The 27453-nt window shown below is 36.1% G+C and overlaps 1 protein-coding gene across 6 annotated transcripts in view; it reads right to left on the bottom strand.

The window, feature by feature from the left end:
* Positions 1-479: 479 nt before the first annotated feature.
* CEP170 (centrosomal protein 170) overlaps positions 480-27453 on the bottom strand; it is a 144617-nt gene continuing 117643 nt past the window's right edge. For 2 of the 6 annotated variants that reach the window (XM_046679409.1, XM_046679413.1), the window contains 6 exons: positions 18286-18463; positions 16116-16286; positions 12486-12574; positions 5166-5259; positions 4356-4407; positions 480-2795 (listed from right to left, as the gene is read on the bottom strand). In XM_046679409.1, the coding sequence (XP_046535365.1) occupies positions 2506-2795; positions 4356-4407; positions 5166-5259; positions 12486-12574; positions 16116-16286; positions 18286-18463 (874 nt within the window). In that variant the 3' untranslated portion in view covers positions 480-2505. The remainder of the gene's footprint in view (positions 2796-4355; positions 4408-5165; positions 5260-12485; positions 12575-16115; positions 16287-18285; positions 18464-27453) is intronic. The other 4 variants (XM_046679410.1, XM_046679415.1, XM_046679412.1 and 1 more) reach the window with 3 other exon arrangements.

Genomic DNA, 27453 nt, shown 5'->3' with positions numbered 1-27453 from the left:
AGCGAGCCAGCTTCTGGAAGGCTCAAAAGGGCAAGCTGAGAAACAGAATGCTGAACAGGGAGATACTCAAGATTCTTGAGTACAAATGATATAACGAAAGAAAATGAGTCCAAATTGATAGTTCTCAAATTTAAGATTCCAAGATATTTCAAATTTTTTTGCTCCCTAAATATATCATTGTCATAAAGCTTTCTGATGATTCAGGGCCAGCTAAAAATAAAGGCCCTGTGTGCACATTACATTAGAGTTTTAAGCTAAGAGACTTATATTTACTATAACTTGCTAGGAAAACATTTTCTTCTTTAGTCAAAATAGTATAAAGTTTCACAATTATCACATATTAATTGGAACTGAAGGGTTCTTTCTTTTGCTAAGCCTTGGAAAATGGTATAAAAATAGTCACCTGGTAAACTGATGAAGTTCTACTAATCCAAATGGTAGAAGAAAAAAAATGTACAATCATTGTATGAAGTTCCAGAAACACTTTATTTAAAAATGGAGTTGTAAATGCATAACAAAATAACATAAGTAATAAATGTAACAAAAATAAATAAGGAGAATAATGTATTCATACAAAATAAAAATAACATAGTAAAAGGCCAAATGTTTATAATTGAACAAAACTGTGTAAACACTTAAACGATAATGTAAGTAGAGTAGATGCTAGTATTTTCCTACACAGCTCCTTACCTTCTACTTCCACGTGGATTTGCTCAGTACCCAAACATTAACTAAAAGAGGGAACAATGGAGATTATTTGACTTTTTCTTCAAATGGACTGACGCTGTTTTAATGTGTCATTTATTCTTTCAAAGCATCTGTAGCTTTCCGTTCATGTTCTTCAAAACTTTTTCCATCTTCCTTTATTAGATAAAATGGGGAATTTAGCTTTATAAGGAGAATAGTTCATTTACCCTTTTTCTTTTTAATTTAAAGAAAAATATGAGATCCATTATACAACAGATGTTTGTTTTTACATCTCTACAAAAAGGTTTTTTTGCATCTTCCTAACTGGCCCAACGGTACAGGATTTTAAAAAATCCTGTAAAGTTTTGAAATGTACGGAGTTAGTTTGTTTCTTAAAACAAATGTAGCACAGGATTATTGCTGAAATATTAAAGACCATTCCATAAAAGCTGCAAAAGTTGCAGTTTTAACCCTTATGAGACTGATGGGGTCAAGGGGAAAATCCAAGTCTACTAATAATATTTAACTGAATTAAGATTCACTCAAATTACAGTGTTCTGGAAACACAAAGATAAATTACTTTCCTTTTAAACTTATCCAAAGGTGAACTTACTGGAAAGAGAAAAAACAAGTGTATAGAAGAGACTTTTCACAGGCTTCCTGTTTAATAGCACAGGCCACAGCCTCTGTCGCTGTTGTCTTGCAGGGTCCTCATATGTGTCTAAGATTGAGACAGGATTTACTACTGGGTCCTACAGGGAAACACACAGAAGCAATTCATGGCTTGGGAGTGAAACTATCAACTAATCTTATGACTACTGGTTTTCCAAGTCTCCTAATGAAGAAAATTTTAACTTCATGATCATTTTAAGGGAAATTTTTTTTCAATTGTCACATATAAACTTGGTAACACAGGACCAATATACATGTTCTTAGTTTTAAAAATATACTCCACCTAAACTATCTGTCTAGTTTAACCTTTCTAGTTATCATTTGCGCTAAAGTGAGAGGCAAAATCTTACTTCCATTAAAAAAAAACTGGAAAAAAGTGCCAAATTGATCTTTTCGAAAGTGGAGTAAAACACTGTGGGCTTAAAACAAATACAGTATTATCAATCTATGTACAAAAAAAGACGGTTAGTCCTTACTGATATATAGTACGTACACCTACCACTCCCAGCAAATCTTAGTGCAAACATAATAGTTCTCTCCGTAAGCCCCAAGACAATTTATGTAGCAACAAAGTTATAGAAATCACATATATGTTGGAAAATTTTAGAACATAAGAACGACTGTGTCAAAGGTCAGTTCGACTGTGGAGGGTCATAGGTCATTGTACCCAATGGTCATGAATACTAATATAAACCCTATTAATAAGAAGCAAATGTAAGTGTTTAACAAATCTGTACAGATGAAGAGGAAGTCCATTTCAGGGAGCAGCTTGGCACAGGAGACATGGGGGTCAGAAATGTTGGGTATTTAGTTTGCTTGTAGGTCACAGCATGGCTTAAAGAAAAAAAAGAAGATCTATGAAGGGAAAGGATGCAATTATATACTTCAATTTGAAAATCATAAAACCACAAAAGGTGAAACTGCCACAATCTGCTTTTTCCTATATGTGCATCAAGTGGTTATCTAAATGGTTTGAAAGGATTAACATGACACCACATTATCGGTAAAAAATAAATAAATAAAATTAAGAAGACAGAGATAACAAGATTGTAGTCGACCAAGCTGTCTTGTTTTATATAACACTATGCTGCTTCCAATATTCCTAGTCATTCCACAGATAGTTACTTTTTAACAATCAACAGAAAGTCATTCATGTACTGTAACATCTTCCTCTTCCCCATCAGGGTTGAACCTATTGAAATGTATACTGAAATCAGCCTCAGACTCGGCATTCTCAAATTCAGCTGAGACCGAGAGAGCGGCAGGATGAAGAACCCTAGCTTCTGGCTGGCAAAGTGTCGGTGTCTGACCCGGGCTGCTGTGGTTATTCACAGGACTGGACTTCTGTTTTGGTGGAGATGGCAAGATAACACTGGGAAATCCCATGTTGTTCAGAGCCTCCAATGTCCCGTCCGGGTCAATCATAGCATTGATCGCTAAAGGGAAAAAAGGAATGGGGAGAAAAGATATAACTATAGGTGTAGTTCAGTTTGAATATGAACATTGCTTATGATTTGTATGACATTTTGACCGCTGATGCTTATGTGAGCTTAAATTTATTTAATCCTTTCTACACTGTATTTAAAACCCCACTTTCAATAACTCTGGGGCTGATGTACGCTGCAGACTGTGCAGACCTGAGCACTTTCTCCGGCTCCTTGAGTAGGCTCACTGACGGGCATCTCAGTCTGTTGGAAGACTGGGATTAGAATTGTGGAATTCAGGAAAGATTTTTTAAAAATTTACTTTCATCATTGTGAGAGGATAGTGAAAATAATGGTTATGATTTTAATAAACACTCCTAGCCATATTTATCACTCAGATAATTGGGGATTAGTTGCTAAGATGGGTTTCAGAGTAACCTGATGGTTGGGGAGGCCAGAAGAATACCAGCATACTTTTTGAACGCTACCACAGCTTGCTGTCCTTCATCCTGGTGAGAGTGCTGGAACATCAGCAGAGTGCAAGGGTGCATGTGCCACTGAGCCATGAGGATCCCCTCATAGCCTGGATACTAACATCCCATGGCAGCCGGGCAGGCCAACCAACCTTGCTACCTCCATAGGAGGGGCCGGTTAAAGAGCAGCTTTCAATCCTTGAGTGGATGAGGGAAAATCTTAGGCACTAAGGAGCTGGGAGACGGAAGCACCATAGATATAAGAATCACTTAAGACATCCTTTTAAAAGTATATCCCCAATCTACCGCTAACAATCATCATGTTAGCAAGCCACTTTTACTCATGGGGGTACGTCATAACGCCTAGGTGTGCTGAGGGTAAAAAAAGGTTAAGAATCACTTCGCTAGGACCAACATACTATGCCTATAATAATTCAATCAATAAAGACTGAGTAGAATTAGCTGTTGACTCTGGAATCAGCTTGTCAAAACCACTGGGGACTTCTAAGTCAGGACATACATAGTATGCATTAGTGCATGATTAAGATCTGACATACTCCAAGACAATGTCCCTGTCAAAGTTTAGGAGCCAAATAGTCTCTTTCTTTACTTCTTTCTCTCCTCCTCTGGTCCCTATGGCCACTACCCACTCATTTATTGTGGTCCATCCAAACAGCTATTATTTATATTAGACTACAAGTTACTAGACTACAGATATAACTTAAGAACTGTCAAATGAAATAATGCTAATTCCCAATGAGCATTTTCAGCTGCATGCATACATTTTAAGACATTATTTTACACATTTTTCATATATTAGTATTTACATATATAAAAGATAATATACATAATACTGTGAATTAGTTTATAACATCTAGCCTATAATGCCTAACATTTCACTTTATTATATTTTTACTTAGTTATGTTAGGTTTTAAACTTCCTTTTTATGAGTAATTTGGATATGTAGAACTCTATATTTTTCTCCCTATGTCATTACATTTAATCAAATAGTGTTCTAACAATATTTAAAAAATACCACTTAGAATGCACTTGCCCTAAACTGTTAGCTTTTTATACTTAATTCAGTAGTAAATTTACCTTGTAGTTGCTTTTCAACTCTTTTCAGCTCCTGTAAGATAGAAGAAATCTCCTGTAGAGAAAGCAATGACAAAAATTAGCTTACTTTAACTAAAACGTTTTTATTTGATAAGTAATGAATTTCATACTCATCTTATTTGGAAGACTTAACATTACCCACATGGCACTACATCTGTAGCAATAGGATATAAAATAATTCTGATATCTAGAGAACAAGATTCAAATTTTAAACTTTTAAATTTCAAACTTTTAAATTAAATTTCAAATTTTAAATGTTGAAATAGAACTACTTTTTTCAATGAGATAATGATGGAAGACGAGAAGTTGAAGACAATATGTTGTATAAGCAAAGATTTTGAAAAATTTGTATTGATTAACCTTGAAATAACTTTGTAAGAGTGATTAAGGATTTCCTCTGGAAAAATGTATCAATTGCAACTCTCAGCTTTAGGATGACTCCCTGAACAATGAAAATCTGTACAAATTAAGTAAATGGAAATGACTCGTGAGCTTATATTTGAGTTTGGCTCTTATTTCAAAATTGCCTGTTTATAATGTATAATTATTATAGGAACAAGAATGCATAACAGTGAGAACACAAAAGGTTCCTCCTTTATACTCTGGGTGAGTCTGAAGCAATCAACATTTTAAATCCCTGTGAGAGACGGGTGAAGGCATAAAACTTCCCAGATTTGTGCATTTATATCTTCTTTTATAAACATTAATCAACAGTTCAAAAATAAGTATATCATTCCCTAAAATGAAACCCTGCCATTCAAATGTTTTAATGTACAAGAAAAATCACCATACCATGCTTGAGGTCTTCACAATAGGGACCTCACTTTCAGCTCTTAACTTGCTTTCTATTTCATCCCAATTTCGATCTTTGTCTTTAAATAATATTCTAAAAATCAAAAAACACAAGCATTTTACTTTTCATATTTATATTTCATATTTTCATATTTAAAAATTTAATTCATTTTTAATGATAATCAAAAACAATACATCTTTTCAAAGCTACACAAGGATAAAGAAACCACTAAACGCTACATGAGCTGCGAATTAAACAGCGAGCCAATATTACCGATAGACTTGTTCATGCGAGAGATCTGTGTTAAAAATAACTGACTGGTTACAAATATACACATAGACCCTTTAGTATTTATCTCATTCTTTATTGAAAACCAAATATAAAACAATATAGTAACATAATCCCAAAATATTATCTAATATTTGTAAATTACCACATAACCATCACTTACAATGAAAACAGAACTTTTGTTCAGCTAGAACAGCAAACAGAACAAACATAAAATAAAATTAAGATGAAAATAAGCTGAATTATGTATGAACAACTGTGTCTGTTCAGTCACGTGTTGCTTTATGACAGGGATACATTCTGAGAAATGCAACATTAGGTGAGTTTGTCATTGTGCAAACATCACAGAGTGTACTCACACAAACCCAGATGGTGCAGCCTACTGCACCTAGGCTACGTGTACTAATCTCACGAGGCCACCGTCATATATGCAGTCTGTGATGGACTGAAATGTCGTTATGTGGCACACGACTGTATAGGAAAGGCATCTTACTGATTAAACAAAGCGTGAACATTATTTTAAAGGTTGAAAATTGGAGTACTTACTGTGCTTTTCTTTAAAAATCTTAATTCATGTTAGTATATTTGTATATAATATCCTATTAGGAGTTAAGACACTATGCTTTTGATAAAAACAATTGCCAATAAAGATAATTATCCTTATGTCAGAAATTAAATTCAAATATCTTAACTTACAAAATAAAATACAACAAAATTTTGACTTGTCTTTCAAATGTGGTATCCTTCTCTCCCCAGTGCTTTGGAATCCACGAGACATGACTCAGCAGTTTTAGAGAGATGTAAATACCAGGCACCTTTTTGGTTTCTTCACTGAGCCTAGAAATCTAGTTTATGTGCCATATATAAACGTCAACACTGTACAAGTAGCTAAATTATTATTATTGGAAGCTGATCAGTATTTAAGTAGTAAACTAGATTACATTCTTATTTGTATTTCTTCAAAGATCACTATGTCAGGTTCAACTCACTGAAAAACATGAAATTCATCAACATCAAATCAAGTCTGGAACATCTACAATTACACATAACCATGCTTAAAAAGGCAGTAAGGGTTCTAAGAATATCTTCTGATCTACGGTTAAATTTTCTAAATCCAAGAGACTTTGACAGCCATCTAAGAGCTGTTATCCTAATAACTATGATAGTCAGGCATAAGTAAATTATATTGTGCTTTGTAAGAGAGTCCTTATAGCACTTGGATTGGTGGAAGTAGGAAAACAAATGACTATTTCCTGGACCAACTCAGAACTACAATGGATTCCTAAGGAAGTCTGCACTTGGCCACATGGTAGCAAAACTTTAGTGAATTTTGTTAGAAGATGGTTACCGGGTATAACACTTGTACTTCTCAAATTGTTAAACCATACGTATTTCACCTTTTATGAAAATGGCTTAGAATGGTCACCTGAGGTTCTGGATGACACGCAAAATGTCTCCAAAGTTAAGTCACTGAAGGGATAAAAACTTAAAGACAATTCGTAAATATTGTGTACAGATTTAAGCAGCCAAACTTACCATGTTGGCTTTACAAAGTGAACTCTAATACAATATTTAAATACTAAGAAAGCAGAAAACTGTACCAAGAAATTACTTTAGATCCAGCCACAATTGGTTAGAACTTAACTGTTTTTGTGCAAAGGTTATTATGGATCTTTCAAGAAAAAAATCACAGCTTTCAAATGATCTTCATGTTATATTACAGATTCAAAACAGTAGTTAGATTAAATGTCAGCACAGAAACACACTGAATTCCAAAGCTAATTTCATTCAATAATTTAACTATTAAGCTAAAAACCCTTTTTGAGAAAGCAGCTGATTTTAGGAAAAGAGTCTTAGGCTCACAGTCTAAGTCCTCCACAATCTCTTCCCAGCACTATTGCTCAATACATGTAAATTAAGGGTTGCAAACTGGCAGTCTACCAACACAGGCCATGTTACACAACTTGAGGGGTCACTTTCACATGGAATATAGTCATGTGTCACTTAACCACAGGGATACATTTTGAGAAATGTGTCATTAGGCAATTTCATCATTGTGTGAATGTCAGAGTGTACTGAAAGGGAAAAAAATTTGCCACCCCAAAATGTGTCTCTTTAACAAGAGGATTATTTTTGGCTTACTATGATGATTATTATTTTTTTGGTGAGGAAGATTGGCCCTGAGCTAACATCTGTTGTCAATCTTCCTCTTTTTTGCCCAAGGAAGATTGTCACTGAGCTAATATTTGTGCCAATCTTCCTCTATATTAATACGTGGGACACCACCACAGTGTGGCTTGATGAGTGGTATGTAGGTCTGCACTGGGGATCCAAAGCCGTGAACCCTGGGCCACGGAAGCAGAGCACGCGAAATTAACCACTATGCCTTGGGGCCGGGCCCTAGGCTGATTATTTTTAAGAAACAAAAGACTCAGAAAGTTTTTCCTGTTACCTCCCCCTTAAACTGCCTAAAAGAATTCAGATAAAAAAACCTTTCTCAGGAAGCAAGCATAACCTTAGCATGACATGAACTAGGAGGTGGACAGGGAGGAGCCTAGAGAAACCTGTTTGCTGGGCTTCCCCGGTGTTGTTCTGTTTCTTGTGGCCAAACACAAACGTGTTTTCCAAATGTTTGCTCCTTTTCACCTGCCTGTGAACTGCCTTCCTTCCTCTGAAGTCCTGACTCTCTGCACCCCAACATTTTCTTTTGTCTTTGGCTGAGGATGGGATTTCAGGAGGGCTTCAACCACTTTGGCGAGTTACTCAATTTTCCTGGGTTTCTCCCATGTATACATGGTATTAAACTTTTGTTTGTTTTTCTCCTGTTAATCTGTCTCATGTCAATTTAATTCTTAGATCAGCAGAAGAACCTAAAAGAGTAGAGGGAAATTTTTTTCCTTCCCTATGACACTTACACAAACCTAGATGGTATAACCTACTACCCAACTAGGCTAGATAGTACCAATTTTATGGGACCACCGTTGTACACATGCTCTGTTGTCGACCAAAACTTCATTATGCAGTGCATGACTATACAATGAGAATGCTGCAAAACACTTCCTGTATAAATATGTGTAACTGAGTCTGTAGAAAGTATTAGAGCAATTTATACAGGTATACCTTTAGACAGGCCCTGGTAGGCATTTGAGTTTAGAACTCTAGGCAGAAAGCTTAAAGACCTGTCGTTTCCCAAACTATCCTGGCACTTTCCATGCAAAAGGCTCAGGCCTCTATCCCTTAGATTTGCTTATCAAAAATTAGACCTAACTTTGAATCTTACCTCCTCCACAAAGCATTCCTGACAGTCCTGGGTGAAAATGACCCTTCCTCTGCTTTTACCTCTAACTGGGCAATAATCTCTTACATGATATCTTGAACAACAGTTAACTGTACATATGCTTCACCTTGGCAACCAGACTGCAAACTGTTGGGACGATGTTTTATCTTCCTTCTTATCTTTCACAGAGCCTGCCATAGTGCCTTACACTGAGGAAAACTCAACACTCAAACTGAAGACAACAAAATAACATCAAACGAACTTTATTGAGGCATTTTTACCTTTTTTTTAAACTTTCTAAATTCTGTCAAATTTCTGAGGCAACAAAATCAATTAATCAATCAACCGATAAGTCAATGTGTTCTTTGGTCTCAAGTTTAATTAAAGCTACAAGAAATATTTTTCTTTGGAGAAAACTAGGAATACAATTCAGAGCAGACTGAGAAAGATACTCTGTGGTAAGGGACAGTCAACAGGAAGAGAGGATGGTAGCAGGTACTCTTTCAAAACCTGAAATGAGTGAATGCATGGCTGAGTGGATGAGGATCCGGTCACTGGGGAAGGAGGACTTGCACTTCGGTAGGTGGGATGAAGTAACACGGATTCCCAGTTACAGGTAAGGAGACCTCCAGGGTTTCCAGCTGGCAGGTCACATGGCTACAGGATAAGATTTACACGGTATTTTTATGGATAACCCTGGTGTATCAAGAGGACACATATTTGATGTATTAGCCTGTTATGATAAAATCCAAACTCCTTAACAAATTCTGCCTAAATTGATCCTTCCTTAGCTCTCTAGTGTCATCTTGCATCATCCCCTAGTCTTTTCACTGCACCTGGTTTTTGACTAACGCCTTGTAAAATGTAGCGATATAGGTCATCCTTCTAAATTTATTGGAAGATAAGGCAACTTGCTTTTATAATAGCTTAAAACATATTTAAAATGGTTGTTTTTTAAGAATACCTTAACACAATATTTTAAAAAGACACTTCTGAAATAGTTTTTGAAAAATATTATCTAAACAACTTCTCTTAAACTAGATAGTTAGCCTTGACAAGTCAATAAAAATGTTCAATGTGTTTTTACCATGCTTACTGATACTCATCAAACACTGATGAAACGTATTATTTCAACATATAAGCAATGTACAATTATATTTGTATGGAATATTACAATTCATAAACCATACTCAGACATGGTTTAATTATATTTAAAATTTTTAATTAGAGGAATTAGAAATAAATTAAGTTATAGCATCATGAGTTTCAGAAGTATTTTTAAATAAAGTCACCTTGAGACTTCTTTAATACCTTGAGTCCATATCTTGATACCTTAAAAATTTACCAGACTTTCTTCACTTTACTGTCTTCCAGAAGAATATTAATTTAAATTCTCCTTATGTTAAAAAGAATAATGTAATCTGCAAGGCTTGTCCTATTTTTCACTTTTTAAATTTATTTTTTTAACATAAGTAATACAGAATATGGTTAAAAAACACAAACATTTCAGAAAAAAATACATATTATATATATAATATCTTACGTGTGTGAATGTTTATGTGCATATATATATATATTATGAGCTCATTGGTATAAACCTTTGAGAAATGAACCCAGAGGGGAGAAATATACATATAGTCTTCTACACCTTGGTCTTTCCACTTAATGCTATCTTTACTTTTTCAAAGGCGTCTCAGTGGAGTACACTGACAGCCCCTCCAAATCTGGCTGCAATATGAGGCAGACTCCTTCACAGGTAAAAGCACTGATTGACTGGATTTTCTTAAGCAGCACCTCGTACATATAACTAGCTTTAAAAGTTATTTTAATGGCTACAATTATGTTGCCATCCACTGTTTTTTCAAGATAATTTGCCCTCTCAATTCTCACATATTCCTATGAGTTTCCTATAGAATAATAATACAATTTAAGTAATAAAATGTGTTACATTCTATGCACTTTATAACTAGACAGACCCCTGCTCTCACGGAATTTACACTTATTTGAGCCAGGTCAACTTGTATAAAGTTAGCTCTTTCTGCTACCTGCATGTGATTTGTCTTAATTTCATTATTTTGCTTTAATATTACCTGTATTTTACTATTCACAACTTCTATTCCATCTAAGCCCAATCACCCTTTTTTCTTTTTCTTAGTATTAAAATCACTAGTTATAGAGAAGAAATAAAAAATACAACAATACAATTTCATTTGACCCTTACTAAACTAAAAAATGTAGACACTTTAAGGTTTGTAACTGATTTTAGAGAAATCACATTAATTTCATGCTTTTTATAAAGAGCACATTTTATACTTTCTGACTGGGCTTAGAAAGGAGTCCCCTGTCCTCCTTTCACTCATCCTCAGTGACTGCGCCAGGAGCACTCGAATGCCGTCTCAGGGGCACTGTACGTGCGACACTTGACCAGCACATTGCTGCCGAGTCTGCAGGCCCCGCCTCCCTTCGCAGTAAGAGAGCTCTCCTTCAGCCTGCCCTCCTGCGATCTGCTAACACTGCAAATAGCCAGTGACAAGTGCAGTCTACCCCTCCTTGGGGTAAAAAAGCCCAACTGAAATTTGTAGGAGAAAAAATGTACTCTCATTACACATGAATGAACAAACCTAGAGGCCCAATCACATGCCTCTTTGCTAACATCAGGAGTCACACCTCAAGTGTGGCTCAAGCACTCGATGCTCAGTGTAGTTGAAGAGGACGTACAATTGTTATCATTTTGAATTTAATTTCACTGGAAGCACATTCTAGAACTAGGGCATTATGGAAGGATTATTAACCAAAGGAATAAACAAACGAAATAAACACGGATTAAAAGACTCTTACATGGGAATGAAGCCTCCAAATTCAATCGCTGACTGAACGACCTCTGACTGCATATTATTTGGCCAGCACTGTTTTGACAAAACAGTTTGACTCACAATTGAGTGCAGAAGGCAGGCAAGTAAGCAGGTAATTAGAATTGAGTGTGATAAGCGTAAGAAGGGAAATACAGGATGTGATAATGTGGGCACCTATAGCAAGAGCTGAGGAGATTCAGAGAAGGGTTCTTAGAGAAATTGCCATGCAATTTAAGTCCTGAAGGATGGGGAGAGGTGTCAGATAGTCGACAAGTGGTCATGTGAGAGGCTAGAGGATGATGAGAGATGACACTGGACATAATTTATGGGCGGGGAACTGAGGAATATCAAGTTCCCTATGACATAGTCCCTATACACAAGATGTAGGCTAGTGAAGGGGTCAGACACTGAAAAATTATATAATTCAACATAAAGAAATAGGAAAGGAATTACAAAACCTAGTTTTTGACTATCTAAAGCCTTTTTACATATATTTCCTGAGTCTTACGAGAGCACAGATACTGTACCTTTTACTGATGAGGAAGATGAAACTAGATTAAAGTTTGAGGTTAGGACCTCAAAAGTCTGTTAACTTAAAATATTTACTATTATATTATGGAAGAGTAAACTGTTTCTGGTTTTTAATAAAATTAATCTAAGTTATTACAGCTGTTAGCTCTCAATTATAAAGGGCTGACTATCTGGGACATTTGTTTCTCTTCTTGTCCCCTTCATGCTGTCTAGTATATGGCTATGACTTACACCCACAAAGGAAGGCATCTAGCAGTGGCAGCTGTAAGACTCAGCACCACCGCTTCCGAATGGCTGTGGAAGCAGGCTTGCAAGACGCGGAACAGGTGACTATCAACACAAGCAAGGAGGTCTGAGGAACAAAACAGTACCTGATCTTCCCAGCTGTCTTATCTATAGACTGTCTTATCTTCTTAGAGAACTGAAAGACGGATGACAGCAGCAGGTTATCTCCCATGACCTGGAATATCCAAAGACAAGAGGAGACATTAAAACATTACCAGCGGACTGTATAACCACCAAGAACACTAGTCACAGCTCACTATATTTAGGGGCGGTTAGTATTTATGCTAATTTTAATGAAAGATCAATGAAGAAATGTAATTAGAGTAATGTGTGACTAAATTGAGAAAGAAATAAACATCAACAAAGGAGTTCCTGTTAAAGAGCTTGTCAAGTTTCCGTATTATTTTGGTCATATCACTTACAAAAAACAATCCACATTGTCCTATCTTCGATCACTATCACGTTCCTGTCTCTCATGCTTCCAAGTCAAATTATCATAAAAGAAAAAATATAAATAATTTAGAATACTAAATTTATCATCTATTCTTTCACCAAATAATATGAATAGAGATCAAGAAGTTTACAATTCTTGTTTTCCAGGGCAGAATCTAGCGGGAGAGACAATTTTTAAAAATTTACCCAAAGTAAGTTTTTATGATGGGAGTTGGCACCACCCCAGTTGAAATCCATGGGCAAAACCAGGGGTGGGCGAACTTCTGTAAAGGGCCAGAGAAGGAAGATTTCAGGCCATACGGTCTCTGTCACAACTACTCAACTCTCTTGAGGTGGCAGGCTGGATTTGACCTGTGAGCTGGTTTGCCAAGGGCTAAATCATGAACGACATAGCTGGTGTAGAACGCCAGAAAAAGGACTGAACTTGGGGCTAAATGTGGGTTTCCAAGTCAGCTCATTATATTGTCAGAACTGTATCTGGACTCTGTAAGAAAATGCTGAAAACAAAATATGGCCTTCGATGTTAAGAAGCTTTACAGACTAGTGGGGGACGGGACATAATAGCAATATATAGGAAATACTATTAAATATTTTATTAAAAACAACGTAAGTACTAAATTTTGTGATTCATGTTGCACAAATTCTAACAAAAGAGAGTTCAGTGAGGGGTGACATAAACAAGGAAAGCATCATGGAAAAGAGAACTTGAGAATGACAAGGATTTGAATTCAGTGGAGTATTGAGAAAAGGTTACTTGAGATGTAAAAAGCAACATAAAGACAAAGAAAGGCTAAATAGGTATAACGGTATTCTGTGAGCTTTGGCGAAACAAGCCAAATAAGAGCAGAAGACATATATTAATCAGGAAGGAGTGAGAAAGGGCAGGACAGTCTAAGGAAAGATTATAACATAGAAAAGGATACCATTTTTCTACCCCATCAAGTGTAGTTCAGTGTCACAATGTATTAAAAAGCTTTCTGATATCAACCTTGGGATAACTAGGTGTTTCCATTCTCTTTAAAAATATAAGCTTCTACACAGTTTTATATTTAGAGGAATTTATCTTCCTAGCCCTCAGGACAGAATGAGTATAGATGAATAGTGAATGGGACCTTTTACTGATACCAAGAACACCAAATGAACTCTCAGGCCAGGACAGAGAAAGCGTGCTGCAGAAGCATGTAGCATACTGCAGTTGCAGCTAGGGAGCTGACTGCATGCTTTTCCAGCTTGCAGTTTTTTTCTACTCAGTAACTGCAAACATACATATTCTTATACACTAACTTTTAACTCCTGTTCCTTAAATCCAGAGACCCACAAATGCCAACTTGTGATCAAACCCTTCTTGTCAACAGTTCCTTTCCATATTTTCCTTCTCCCCACCACCGAGGCCTGGACCTGGACTACCTCTGCAAGTCCTCCCTCAATTAGCTCTCGCCATGGTGCTATCTGAAATAACCATTTTCTTGGTGAATAAAGTCTGTTATATCCTTAATTTTTTCCCCCAAACTCATTTCATCTACTTTTCACAAACCTTTCCAATAAACCTCTCTTTCCCTGATTTCTCACTGCCACATTTATTTTTTTAAATGACAATTTAATAGTTTATATCCACACTGGTCCTCAAGTACACAGAATTAATCATAATTCATGATTCCTGACACACATCATTGGTCCAACTTGGGCCACTTTTTCTTTCTTTCTCTTTAATAATGTATGAAACACTTCGAATCTACCATACAAAACAAAAGCTAGCACTTAACAATAACCAATGTGACAGAAAAGACGTTGTTCAAAAATATTTACTCCCTCCATGGTCTCCATTAAGCACACTTCTCTACCCCATACCTTTGGACTCAGTCATGTGACTTGCTTTCACCAATGGGATATTAGCAGACATGACACAGCAAAGACTTGAAATGTGCTCACATGGTGGGGCTTGCTCATTTGTTTCCGATATAGCCACGACAAGAACAAGCCCTAGCTAACCAGATGGTCCAAGCAATATGACAGACACATGGGGCAAATCTGGACCCAACCTACAACTTTTAATTGTCCAGCTGAGCAGCACCAGTTCACCCACAGGTGTGTGACAAATAAATGTTTCTTGCTCCATGCCACTGAGATTTTTGTGGTGTGTTATGAAGAAACAGGTAATTGATATAATCTACTTCTAGTCATACAAATTCCTCCATCCCATCTCCTTGGCTCCTTCCACCCAAGATAAACAACATCCTGAACCCCACTCACCGTTCCCTTGCTCTAATCTTCTTATAATTTGTTACATCTATTTCTGTCCTAAGCATATATTTTCATTGTTTAAAACTGATGAGAGAACCACATTATATATAATCTTTTGAGAATTATTTTTTCATTTAATGTTATATTCCTAAAACTCATCCATACTGTTGTATATTTCTGAGGTTCATTTGTTTTGATTGCTCTATAATTGCTCAATTTGTGAACATACTAGTTTATACATTCACTTTTCTGCTGGTATAAACACTTAGATTGATTCCAGTTTTTTGTTATTGTCCACAGTGCTACCATAAATATTCTTTTGCATGGCTTCTGTTGTCAGTGGGAAAGGGTTTCTCTTGGGTATATACTAGCAGTAAAACCACTAGATCGTAAGGTCAAACTGTTTTCCAAAGTGACTGCATCAATTTAACTTCAACCAGCAGCAATAAGAAAGCCTATGTATCCATATCTTCTCCAACACTTATTATTTTAAGACGGTTTAATTTGTTGCCAATTGAATGGGTATAAGATAATCTCACTGTAGCCTTGAAATGTATTTCTCTGAACACTCATGAAGTCCAATGTCTCTCCGTATTTTGTAGGCCTCAGGTATTTTCAGTAAAACGTTACTCATGTTTTATGCAGATTTTTCTATTGGGCTGTTTTTACCTTTTTAAGTTAATTGGTAGGAGTTCTCTATATGTTCTGTACACTAACACTTTGTTGGCTGTATGTTTTGCAAAAGTCCTTTAATATACTCAAACTTATCAATCTTTTATTTTAAAGTCAAAATTTTCTGTGTCTTTTAAGAAATCATTCCCTACTACAATGTTGAAAGATATTTATCTATATTTTATGAACTATTTGAAAAGTTTCGCTTTCATCCTCATTTGGAGTTAACGGTCCATAGATGACGCGATGTCAGGATGGAACTTCACTCCCCCAGAAGGACCAGTGCCTGCTTCCCTGCCTCCTATGAACAGCCCTCCCCTGCCGTCTGCTCAGGTTTCTGCTTCACTTACTTCGTCCCTGCTCCAGGTTCTCCTCCTCGTAATCGTTAGGTGATCAGGAGGCTCTGCTGGCTGAGGTCTCGGATCACCAGACCGACAGTTGTTTCCTTCTGGTGTTTTAGAATGAACTAATGGAGGGATCTTTCGGAAGTTGAGGCTTTCATCAAAAACACGATCAACCAACTAATAGGACAAAAGCAAACCCTTATGAGAATAATTTGGAAAAGTACAGATACTGGCATTAAAACTTTTATGATTAGACAGAAGTTATTCCATTCTCAGGTAGTAACAGAAGCATGATATCTTCAATAAACCAATTACTCTTTTTATAAGCACTTCAAAGATGTCTGTTTTATAAAATAGATGTTCACATACATAGATTTTATTTTCAAAATCCAAAATATATAGCTATGTTAAATTTGATTCTTCCATGGATAAGGTTTCCTCCAAATGGAAAACAGGTCATTAATAGAAAAAGCTGAGCCATGTAGATGGACAACGAGTTTGTTTTACTCACATTGCCTTACCAGTGTAAAATAATGTTTCTTTTTCTTTTAGTTTCCTATCTTGTGTTTCCTCCCCAAATCCAGGTGCCAAATTTCTTCACAGATACATAAATTGCAAATTCCAATTCAATTTACAAAAGGAAAATATTTTTAAATCTATAAAATAAGTATTTTGGACTTAGGTAAACTTTTAGCAATGCTACAGAAATTACATATTCCAGGAAAAATGATATAGTGCCATCTACAGTACAAATTATACACATACAATACAAAGTAACTCAGGTTTACTGAAGAAGGAATAAACTCTAGTATAATAAAACAGAAAGGAAAAATGGAAGTCTACTCAATGAAATGTCTGAATACCTTCACTGCGTCTGAGTGAATGTAGAATCATGTTAGGTAAAATTTAATTAGGCAGCTGAGAAAATAACATCTTCATCATTTTAAATGTACCATAAGAATTGTGTATGTCTTGCCACCAAGAAGATCCTTTTGTTTCTCACCAATAAAGATGATTTTATATACACTTACATTTGATCATGTGGTAACAAAACTCTACACAGATTGATGAAACATCATTTACTAAATTAGACAACACTTGAAGGGGAAAAAAACAACCAAAAAATGACCAGTAAAGAACTAGACTATAAAAAGAATATGACAAAAAGCAACTGAAGAAAATATTATTAGCATAGTTTACCAGAACTAAATTTGTCAAAAAGGCTAGCCACTTTTGGCTACTATTGAGAACATTATTTTATAAAATTAAGGAAGTGGAATCATCAGTATTAGAGGCTGGCAAATTTTTTTCTGTAAAGGGCCACAGAATAAAGATTTTAGGCTCTGCAGCCATACAATCTCTCTCCAACTACTCAAATCTGACATTGTAACACAAAACAGTCAGATCATAACTAAACAAATGAGTGTGGCTTTGTCCCAGCAAAACTTTAATTCATTTTTTCAAATGCCAACCTTTTGCTTGCGTTTCTGCACGAGATCAAGAGAGCCAATACGTCCAGAGTACCATTAATTTTATATTATATGTTAAAGGTACCTTCTGGAGCAATGCTATGCAAATGGTGCCCCCTGGAGTTGGAGAGCAGGAAGCCCAGGTTTTGGAAAAGCAAGCCTATATATGCTAACTTACATGCCAGAGTTTACAAGAATGTTACAAAACTGAATATATATGTATTTCTGTGTGTGTGTATATATATAATATTTCAATTTTCAAAGTATCTTTATGTATGTGTGTATTTATCAACAGAATTCTTTAAAGTAGTGAAAACTGTAGAACTTTTCTCTTTCTTTGCTATTAGAGATATCTCCTAGTTAACTAGCTATGAAAATACCTTTTTAATTGGAGTGTTTTCATAGCCAAACTTTATAGAAACTTTATACAATCATTTATCAAATTTTGGTTTGCTTTTGAGATACCATTTATTTTCATATTTTAAGACAAACTATGCACTAATAATTAGCAAAGTGCTTATTCTGAATAATTTCATAGCTTCTAATAGTAGACCAAATGTTAGCCTTTACTTGTTTAGTTACAAAAACATAAATTTGTTAAAGCAAAGTTGGAAAATGCAGAGCATCATGCAAACAGGGAGGGAGGACGTAACTAAAATAAACTAAGCAAAAAGCTAAAAGCAAAAGAAATAAAGAAAAGAAAGAACCTTATGCATTTCTCCATGAAGATCTCCTACCTCTTCTCTAGTGTCTATGGCAGAGCCAGGGGTGGTGGCAGCAGTGCTTACTGTGGTACTAGGGGCAGTGCCTGATGACGTCACTGAATCTATCTCTCCTGCTACATCGTTGATTTCCCGAGCAATGAGCGCAAGATCTTGGCTGATCCTGGTAATAATTTTAGAAAAGAAGTTTAATCCCTTTTAAACAACAGCTCTAGAAACAATGATTTATGATAGAATCAGTTACATAACTTGTTTATCTAATTGAATATTTGCACCCAAAATTTAAGATTCCTTGGAAACACTATGAACTATTTAGATACTCAAAGTTTTAAACTTTTAACTCCAAAAATTAATAAAACTAAATTCCAAATAATCTACAAGCTGTCACTTTGAAAAATATGTTAAACACGCTGAAGTAGTGCTGTACCTTTTAAAAGACACTGTTAATGTTAATGACCATGATTAATATATCACAGGCGTTCTTAAACTTGGGGGTTATGGACAGAATTCAAGGAGTCCATGAACTTGAATGAGAAAAAACAATTACAACTTTATTTTCACTAACCTCTGACTGAAGCTTGGCATTTCTTTCGATTATAAATACGAGCAACAAACAATAGTGGTATTAGCAATACTGGTGATTTTTGTCACCAACAGTAATCATATTGTAGTTGTCACAGGTATCTCAAAACATTTACAGTCACCACTGCTTCAAAGTTCCATGAAGCCCACAGCAACAACAGTCCATCTGATGCGCTAACAAAGAGCCATATTACTGTACCACTTAAAAATATTTTGAGAACCGTATTTCAATCTAACTGCATTTATTCGTAATTCTAAGTATTTTATGTCTATGCATTTAGAAACATTATTCTAAGAAGAGCTTCATAACCCTCTCCAGATAGCCAAAGTGGCCTATGGTATCCACAGGTGAGGAACTCCAACATGGCACTTTACATAGGGCACAGCGCATTAGCACTTCATACAGTACACATTATGTCACCTGAGGGTCACAAAGTCCTGCGAGGTATGACTTATCTAACCGACTATGAATAAGGACACAGTCTCAGAGAAGCTGAATGCTTGCTCATGACCACCAAATTAAAGGTAGGTAAGGCAGGGCCAGATCCCAGGTTTAGAGCTCATTTCCCTAAAGCTATTTGTCTGTGTTTTCACCTGCTTTGATGGAAGAACCAAGTAACTGTTATCAGTGATAAGCAAAAGAGAAAACAGAATTTTTCCCTTTACTGCTTTTTTTTTTTTTTGAGGAAGATTAGCCCTGAGCTAACATCTGTGCCCATCTTCCTCTACTTTAGGCGTGGGATGTCCGCCATGGCACGACTTGACACGTGGTGTGGAGGTCTGCACGCAGGATCCGAACCAGCGAACCCCAGGCCGCTGAAGCGGAATGTGCGCACTTAACCACTGCGCCACTGGGCCGGCCCCTGCTGTTTTATCTTCAAGAGGGAGAAACTTACAAAATCTACCATGGACAATCCTGTTTCTCTCAAAAAGATTTCAATTCGATGAGCCCTGAAAGTCTTCTAAGTTACGCACATGGACTCAATTTGGCTACATCCACAGGGAAGGGTTTGGAAGGACAGAACATTCTTAAAAGTACATGTGAAAGTTTATGCAACTTTAAGAAGGGGTTTAAAGTGATCCCTTAGACAACATATTCAATTCTTGCAATTTCCTGAAATAAATGAACCAGGATGAGAAACAGAATAACCAAGCTTAATGGGATTAAAAACAAAAGGCATTAACTTATCCAAAAATCTATTTTTTCAAGTTTTCTATGCAGACATCTATACAATGAAGCTTCTGATATTTGTAGAAAGCAGTACGAATTAATTACAAAAAACACAGACAACAGCAATCTCAACATGTTATGTAGTAAAAATTGGATTAAAATGAACAACTCAAAGTATATACAACATACATTGTTCAGTCAATAAGCACCTAAAAAGCTTTCTTTTAATGCACCAGTATGTTGTGTATATGCCAGCTGTTTCTTTGCATGGCAATTCCTATCTTAAACTTGACTCAATAATAGAGCTATTAATTAATTAAAATTAAAAGTTAATTTAAATCCACATTGCTTAAAAATCTCAGCATCTACTAAAACAGCATTAGGAATTCTAAAAGGTAAATAAAATTATCAAGAAAAAACCAAAGTTATGAATATCTTCAAGTAGAAATAGCAGATTTATGACTCAATACAGACTACGAATCTATTCATATGGTTGTTAAATCTAGGCTTACAAATTAATTCCATAATGCTTCTAGATTACATTTATTGGAGTATTTTATAATAATGTATTTCTCTACATCTTTGGTACCTCTGCTTTCTGTAAACTATAATCTTATAACCCAGGTTCTTATTCTCAATTTCCATCCCTATCAAATCCACAAGAGGAGGAAATTCTAAAATGATACACTTTATTTGGAGTTTTGCAAGCCCACTGTTTCCTTTGCAATACTGATAAAAACCCAAACCTTCAAATTTGACAAACCAATGGATAATTTTCACATTTCATTTCATTTTCATTTTGGGGGGGACAATAGTCCCAAAGGAAGGAAATACAGATTAAGAGTTAAGTTCTGTAACATCAGTGCTAGTTTTCTATCTTCCTGACTGTCAGCACTAGCAATCCAATTGCAAAACTTCTGCAGGAATACACATGCGTTATGCGTAAAAATGTGGGATAACACGAAGGACATACTTTATGAAGTTTATGATTTTCTTGTGTGAACTACTTCAGTTAATATCACTTTCTTATTTAAATCAATTAAAGGTTTCCTTTCAGTGAAGGGTTGAATACAGGGGGAAAAAGATATGAAAAAGAGGCTTTGGGTATACTGGATGTTTAAAAGAAATATTGAAAATTAGAGTTGCTGTGAAATGCATGCCCTATTAAACATGCAATATTTGCAAGTGTGATTTAATAACCATAACAGAAAGAAACTATCAGATTTTATTGATTTAAACTGCTGACACGACCACTCTTTTAGGTTTTAAATTAACTATAAGAGGATAACATCTGCTTTATCTTTTTTTTATTGGGGTCATAATAGTTTATAACATCGTGAAATTTCAGTTGTACCTTACTATTTGCCAGTCACCATATACATGAGCCCCTTTAACCCTTATACCCACCCCCTAACCCTCTTCCCCTCTGGTAACCACTAATCTGTTCTCTTCATCCATGTGTTTGTTTATCTTGCACATGAGTGAAATCATACGGTGTTTGTCTTTCTCTGTCTGGCTTATTTTGCTTAACGTCATACCCTCAAGGTCCACCCATGTTGTTCCGAGTGGGAGAATGTTGTCATTTTTTACAGCTGAGTAGTATTCCACATCTTCTTTATCCATTCATCAGTCATGGGCACTTGGGTTGCTTCCACATCTTGGCTATTGTGAATAATGCTGCAACGAACACAGGGGTGCCTAAATTTCTTTGAATAGTTGATTTCAAGTTCCTTGGATAAATAACCAGTAGTTGAATAGCTGGGTCATATGATATTTCTAATTTTTTGAGAAATCTTCATATCATTTTCCATAGTGGCTGCACCTGTTTGCACTCCCACCAGCAGTGGATGAGGGTTCCCTTTTCTCCACATCCTGTCCAACACTTGCTATTTTTTGTCTTGGTGATTATAGCCATTCTAACAGCTGTAAGCTGATATCTCTATGTAGTTTTGATTCATATTTCCCTGATGATTAGTGATGTTAAAAATCTTTCTGTGTGCCTATTGCCATCTGTATATCTTCTTTGAAAAAATGTCTGTTCATATCCTCTGCTCATGTTTTGATCGGGTTGTTTGTTTTTTGCCGTTGAGTTGTGAGAGTTCTTTATACATTTTGGAGCTTAACCCCTTGTAGGATATGTGATTTGAAATATTTTCTCCCCATTGGTGGGTTGCCTTTCTGTTTGTCTCTGGTTTCCTTTGCCTTGCAGAAGCTATTTGGTCTGATGAAGTCCCATTTGTTTATTTTTTCTTTTGTCTCTCTTGCCTAAGTAGACATGGTATTCAAAAAGATCCTTCTAAGACTGATGTCAAAGACTGTACTTCCTGTATTTTCTTCTAGGAGTTTTATGGTTTCACAACTTACTTTCAAGTCTTTACTCAATTTTGAGTTAATTCTTGAGTTTGGCAAAAGATAATGGTCTACTTTCATTTTTTCTCATGTGGGTGTCTAGTTTTCCCAACAGCATTTATTGAAGAGCCTTTCCTTTCTCCATTGTATGCTCTTAGCTTTTTGTCAAAGAGTAGCTGTCGGTAGATTTGTGCTTTTGGCTCTGGGCTTTCAATTTTGTTCCACTGATCTGTGTGTCTCTTTTTTATTGTTTGTTTGTTTTTTTAGGCTTTTTATTTTCTCCCCAAAAGCCCCCTGGTACATAGCTGTATGTATTTAGTTGTGGGTCCTTCTAGTTGTGGCATGTGGGATGCTGCCTCAGCATGGCTTGATGAGTGGTGCCATGTCCACACCCAGGATCTGAACCGGCGAAACCCTGGGCCACCAAAGCAGAGCGTGTGAACTTAACCACTCGGCCATGGGGCCAGCCCATGTGTCTATTTTTATGCTAGTACTATGCTGTTTTGATCAATATGGCTTAATAGTATATTTTGAAGTCAGGATTTCTGATGCCTCCAGCTTTGCTCTTTTTTCTCAGGATTCCTCTAGCTATTTGGGGTCTTTTGTTGCCCCATATGAATTTCAGGATTCTTTGTTCTATTTCTGTGAAGAATGTCACTGGGATTCTGACTGGGAATGTCTTGAATCTATAGATTGGTTTAGGTAGTATGGACATTTTAACTACATTTATTCTTCCAATCCACGTGCATGGAATATCTTTCCATTTCTTTAAGTCATCATCAATTTCTTTCAATAATGTCTTACAGTTTTCCTTGTATAGGTCTTTCACTTCCTTGGTTAAATTTATTCCTAGGCATTTTCTTTCTTTTGTCATGACTATAAATGGGATTGTATTACTGACTTCTCTTTCTGTTAGTTTGTTATTAGAGTATAGAAATGCAACTGATTTTTGTAAGTTGATTTAGTACACCACAACTTTACTATAGTTGTTGATTATTTCTAATAGTTTTCTGATGGATTCTTCAGGGTTATCTATATATAGAATCGCGTCATCTGCAAACAATAAGAGTTCCATTTCTTCCTTTCCAATCTGGATTCCTTTTATTTCTTCTTCTTGCCTAATTTCTCTGGCCAAAACCTCGAGTACTGTTGAATAAGACTGGGGAGAGTGGGCATCCTTGTCTTCTTTCTGTTCTCAGAGGGATGGTTTGCAGTATTTCCTCATTGAGTATAACGTTGGCTGTTGGTCACATATGGCCTTTATTATGTTGAGCTCCTTTCCGTCTATACCCATTTTATTGAGAGTTTTTCTCAGAAATGTTAGGGGGCCAGTCTCATGGTGTAGTGGTTAAGTTCGGCAGGTTCTGCTTCGGTGGCCCGGGTTCAGATCCCAGGCATGGATCTACACTACTCATCAGCCACACTGTGCCAGTGACCCATATATAAAGTAGAGGAAGACTGGCATGGATGTTAGCTCAGGGCTAATCCTCTTAAGGGAAAAAAAAAATGCACATTGGATCTTGTCAAATGCTTTCTCTGTATCTATTGAGATGGTCACGTGGTTTTTATTCCTCATTTTGTTAATGTGCTGTATCACATTGATTTATTTGCAGATGTTGAACCATCCCTCCATCCTTGACATAAATCCCACTTGATCATGCTGTATGATCCTTTTAATGTACTGCGGTATTCAACTTGCCAATATTTTGTTGAGGATTTTTGCATCTATGTTCATCAGTGATATTTGCCTTAATTTTCCTTCTTTGTGTTGTCTTTGGCTTTGGGATCAGCATGATGTTGGCCTCGTAAAATGTGTTAGGATGTGTTCTGTCTTCTTCAATATTTTGGAATAGTCTGCAAAGGATAGGTATTAAATTGTTTTTGAATGTTTGGTAGAATTCTCCAGAGAAGTCATCTGGTCCTGGACTTTTAGTTTTTGGGAAGTTTTTGATTATTGTTTCAATCTCTTGTGATGGGTCTATTCAGATTCTCTATTTCTTCTTGATTCAATTTTGGGAGGTTGTATGCTTCTAAGAATTTACCCATTTCGTCTAGATTATCCAATTTGTTGGCATATAGTTTTTCATAGTATTCTCTTATAATCTGTTCTATTTCTGTGGTATCCACTGTAACTTCTCCTGTTTCATTTCTAATTTTATTTGAGACTTCTCTTTTTTTCTTAGTGAGTCTAAGGGTTTGTCAATTTTGTTTAACTTGTCAAAGAACTAGCTATTAGTTTCATCGACCATTTCTACTGGGTTTTTTTGGGTTTCAATTTAATTTATTTCTGCTCCAATTTTTACTATTTCCTCCTTCTGCCGACTTTGGGTTTTGTTCTTCTTTTTCTAGTTTTGTTAGGTACAGTTTACGATTGCCTATTTGAGATTTTTCTTGTTTGTTCAGGTGGGCCTGTATTGCGATGAATTTCCTTCTTAGGACTAGTTTTGCTACATCCCATATGAGTTGGTATGGTGTATTTTCATTTTCATTTGTCTCCAGATATTTTCTGATTCCTCCTTTAATTTCTTGAATGATCCACTGGTTGTTCAGTAGCATGTTGTTTAGTCTCCACATCTTTATCCCTTTCCCAGCTTTCTTCTTGTACTTATTTCCCATTTCACAGCATTATGGTTGGAAAAGATGCTTGATATGATTTCAGTCTTGTTAAATTTATTGAGGCTTGCCTTGTTTCCCATCACATGGTCTATCTTTGAGAATGTTCCACATGCATTTGAGAAGAATGTGTATGCTGCTGTTTTTGGATGGAATCTTCTACATATGTCTATTAAGTCCATCTGGTCTAGTTTTCCACTTAATTCCACTATTTCCTTGTTGACTTTCTGTCTGGATGATCTATTCATTGATGTAAGTGGGGTGTTAAGGTTCCCTACTATTATTGTGCTGTTAATATCTGCTTTTAGGTTGTTAATAGTTCTTTATGTACTCTGGAGCTCCTGTGTTGGGTGCATATATATAAGTGGTATGTCTTCTTGGTGGAGAGTCCCTTTTATCATTATATACTGCCCTCTTTGTCTCTCATTGCCTTTTTTATCTTGAAGTCTACTTTGTGTGATATAAGTATGGCAACACCTGCTTTCTTTTGTTTGCCATTAGCTTGGAGTATCATCTTCCATCCTTTCACTTTGAGCCTGTGTTTGTCTTTAGAGCTGAGATGTGTTTCCGGGAGGCAGTATATTGTTGGGTCCTGATTTTTAATCCATCCCACCACTCTGTATCTTTTGATTGGAGAATTCAATCCATTTACATTTAGAGTGATTAAGGAGCTGATATATGAGGGATTAATGCTGCCATTTTATCACTTGTTTTCTGGTTGTTCTGTATTTCCCTTGTTTCTCGTCCTGTGTATTTCAGACTGCCAATTCAGTTTGGTGATTTTCTATGATGGTTTTCTCTTTATCATTTGTATCTCTGTTCCGATTTTTTGTTTAGTGGTTATCATGCGGTTTGTATAAAAGATCTCAGAGATGAGATAGTCCATTTTCTGACAACCTCTTATTTCCTTAGTCTAAGCAGGTTCCATCCCTTTCCTCTTCCCCATCGAAGTTATTGTTGTCACAATTTATTCCATTTTGTGTCAAGAGTTTGTGGTTAAAATGAAGTGATTATAGGTATTTTTGATGTTTTCCTTCTCTTTATCTTTAATGTTATAATTGTTTGCCAAACTGTTCTGATGGAGAGCTGCAATTTTCTGATTTTGTCTGCCTATTTAGCTCCTTGTTCAAGGCTTTGTAACTCCTTCTCTTGTTTTTCAGGTATGAGGGCCTCCTTGATCATGTCTTGTAGGAGTAGTCTTTTGGCGATGAACTCCCTTAGCTTTTGTTTATCTGGGAAAGTTTTTATTTCTCCACCATATCTGGAGGATATTTTTGCTGGATAGAGTATTCTTGGCTGAAAATTTTTGTTTTTCAGAAAATTTTTTTTTTTTGAGGAAGATTAGCCCTTTGCTGACATCCACTGCTGATCTTCCTCTTTTTGCTGAGGAAGATTGCCCCTGAGCTAACATGTGTGCCCATCTTCCTCTATTCTCTATGTGGGACGCCTGCCACAACATGGCTTGATAAGCGGTACATAGGTCCACACCAGGGATCCAAACCAGGAAACCCCAGTCACCGAAGTGGAATGTGTGAACTTTTTGAATATATCATTCTACTCTCTCCTAACATGTAAGGTTTCTGCTTAGAAATCTGCTGAAAGCCTGATAGGGGTTCCTTTGTAGATTATTTTCTTCTTTCTTGCTGCCCTTAATATTCTTCCTTTGTCATTCACTTTTACCAGTTTCACTAATATATGCCTTGGAGAAGGTCTTTTTACACTGATGTAATTGGGGGTTCTATTAGCTTCTTTTACTTGTAATTCCAGATCCTTTCCCAGGTTCAGGAAGTTCTCAGCTGTTATTTTGCTCCATTCTCCCTCTCTTCTCCCTCTGGAATACCTATAATCCTTATGTTGCATTTCCTAATTGAGTCAGATATTTCTCAGAGAGTTTCTTCATTTCTTTTTAGTCTGAGTTCTCTCTCCTCCTTCATCTGCAGCATTTCTATATTTCTGTCCTCGAAACTCCTAATTCTGTCCTCCGTAATATCAGCTCTGTTATTTAAGGACTCCAGATTTTTCTTTATCTCATTCACTGTATTTTTCATCGCCAACATTTCTGATTTTTTTAATGGTTTCACTCTCTTTTATGATTAATTTCCTCTGTTCATTAATTGTATTCCTGATTTCACTGAACTTTCTCAGTTTTCTTGTAACTTGTTGAGTTTTTTATGATAGCTATTTTGAATTCTCTGTCATTTAGATTGTAAATTTCTATACCTTCAGGATTGATTTCTGCGTGCTTGTAATTTTCCCTCTGGTCTGGAGTATTAATACACTTCTTCATACTATTTGATGGGGTGGATTTGTGCCTTTGCATAGTGGTAGTATCTGGTCACAAATTCCACCTGCCACCACTGCAGCAGGGGCAGGAGTTGTGTAATCTGAACCTGCTGCAGTCCCTGGCAGCTGTGCCTGTCCTGTGGAAGTGAAGCTGT

The sequence above is a fragment of the Equus quagga genome, chromosome 12, assembly GCF_021613505.1.
Source record: "Equus quagga isolate Etosha38 chromosome 12, UCLA_HA_Equagga_1.0, whole genome shotgun sequence".
In the NCBI taxonomy this organism is placed as follows: Eukaryota; Metazoa; Chordata; class Mammalia; order Perissodactyla; family Equidae; genus Equus; species Equus quagga.
The sequence above is the reverse complement of the archived record's forward strand: the minus strand, read 5'-3'. Positions and strand labels throughout refer to the sequence as shown.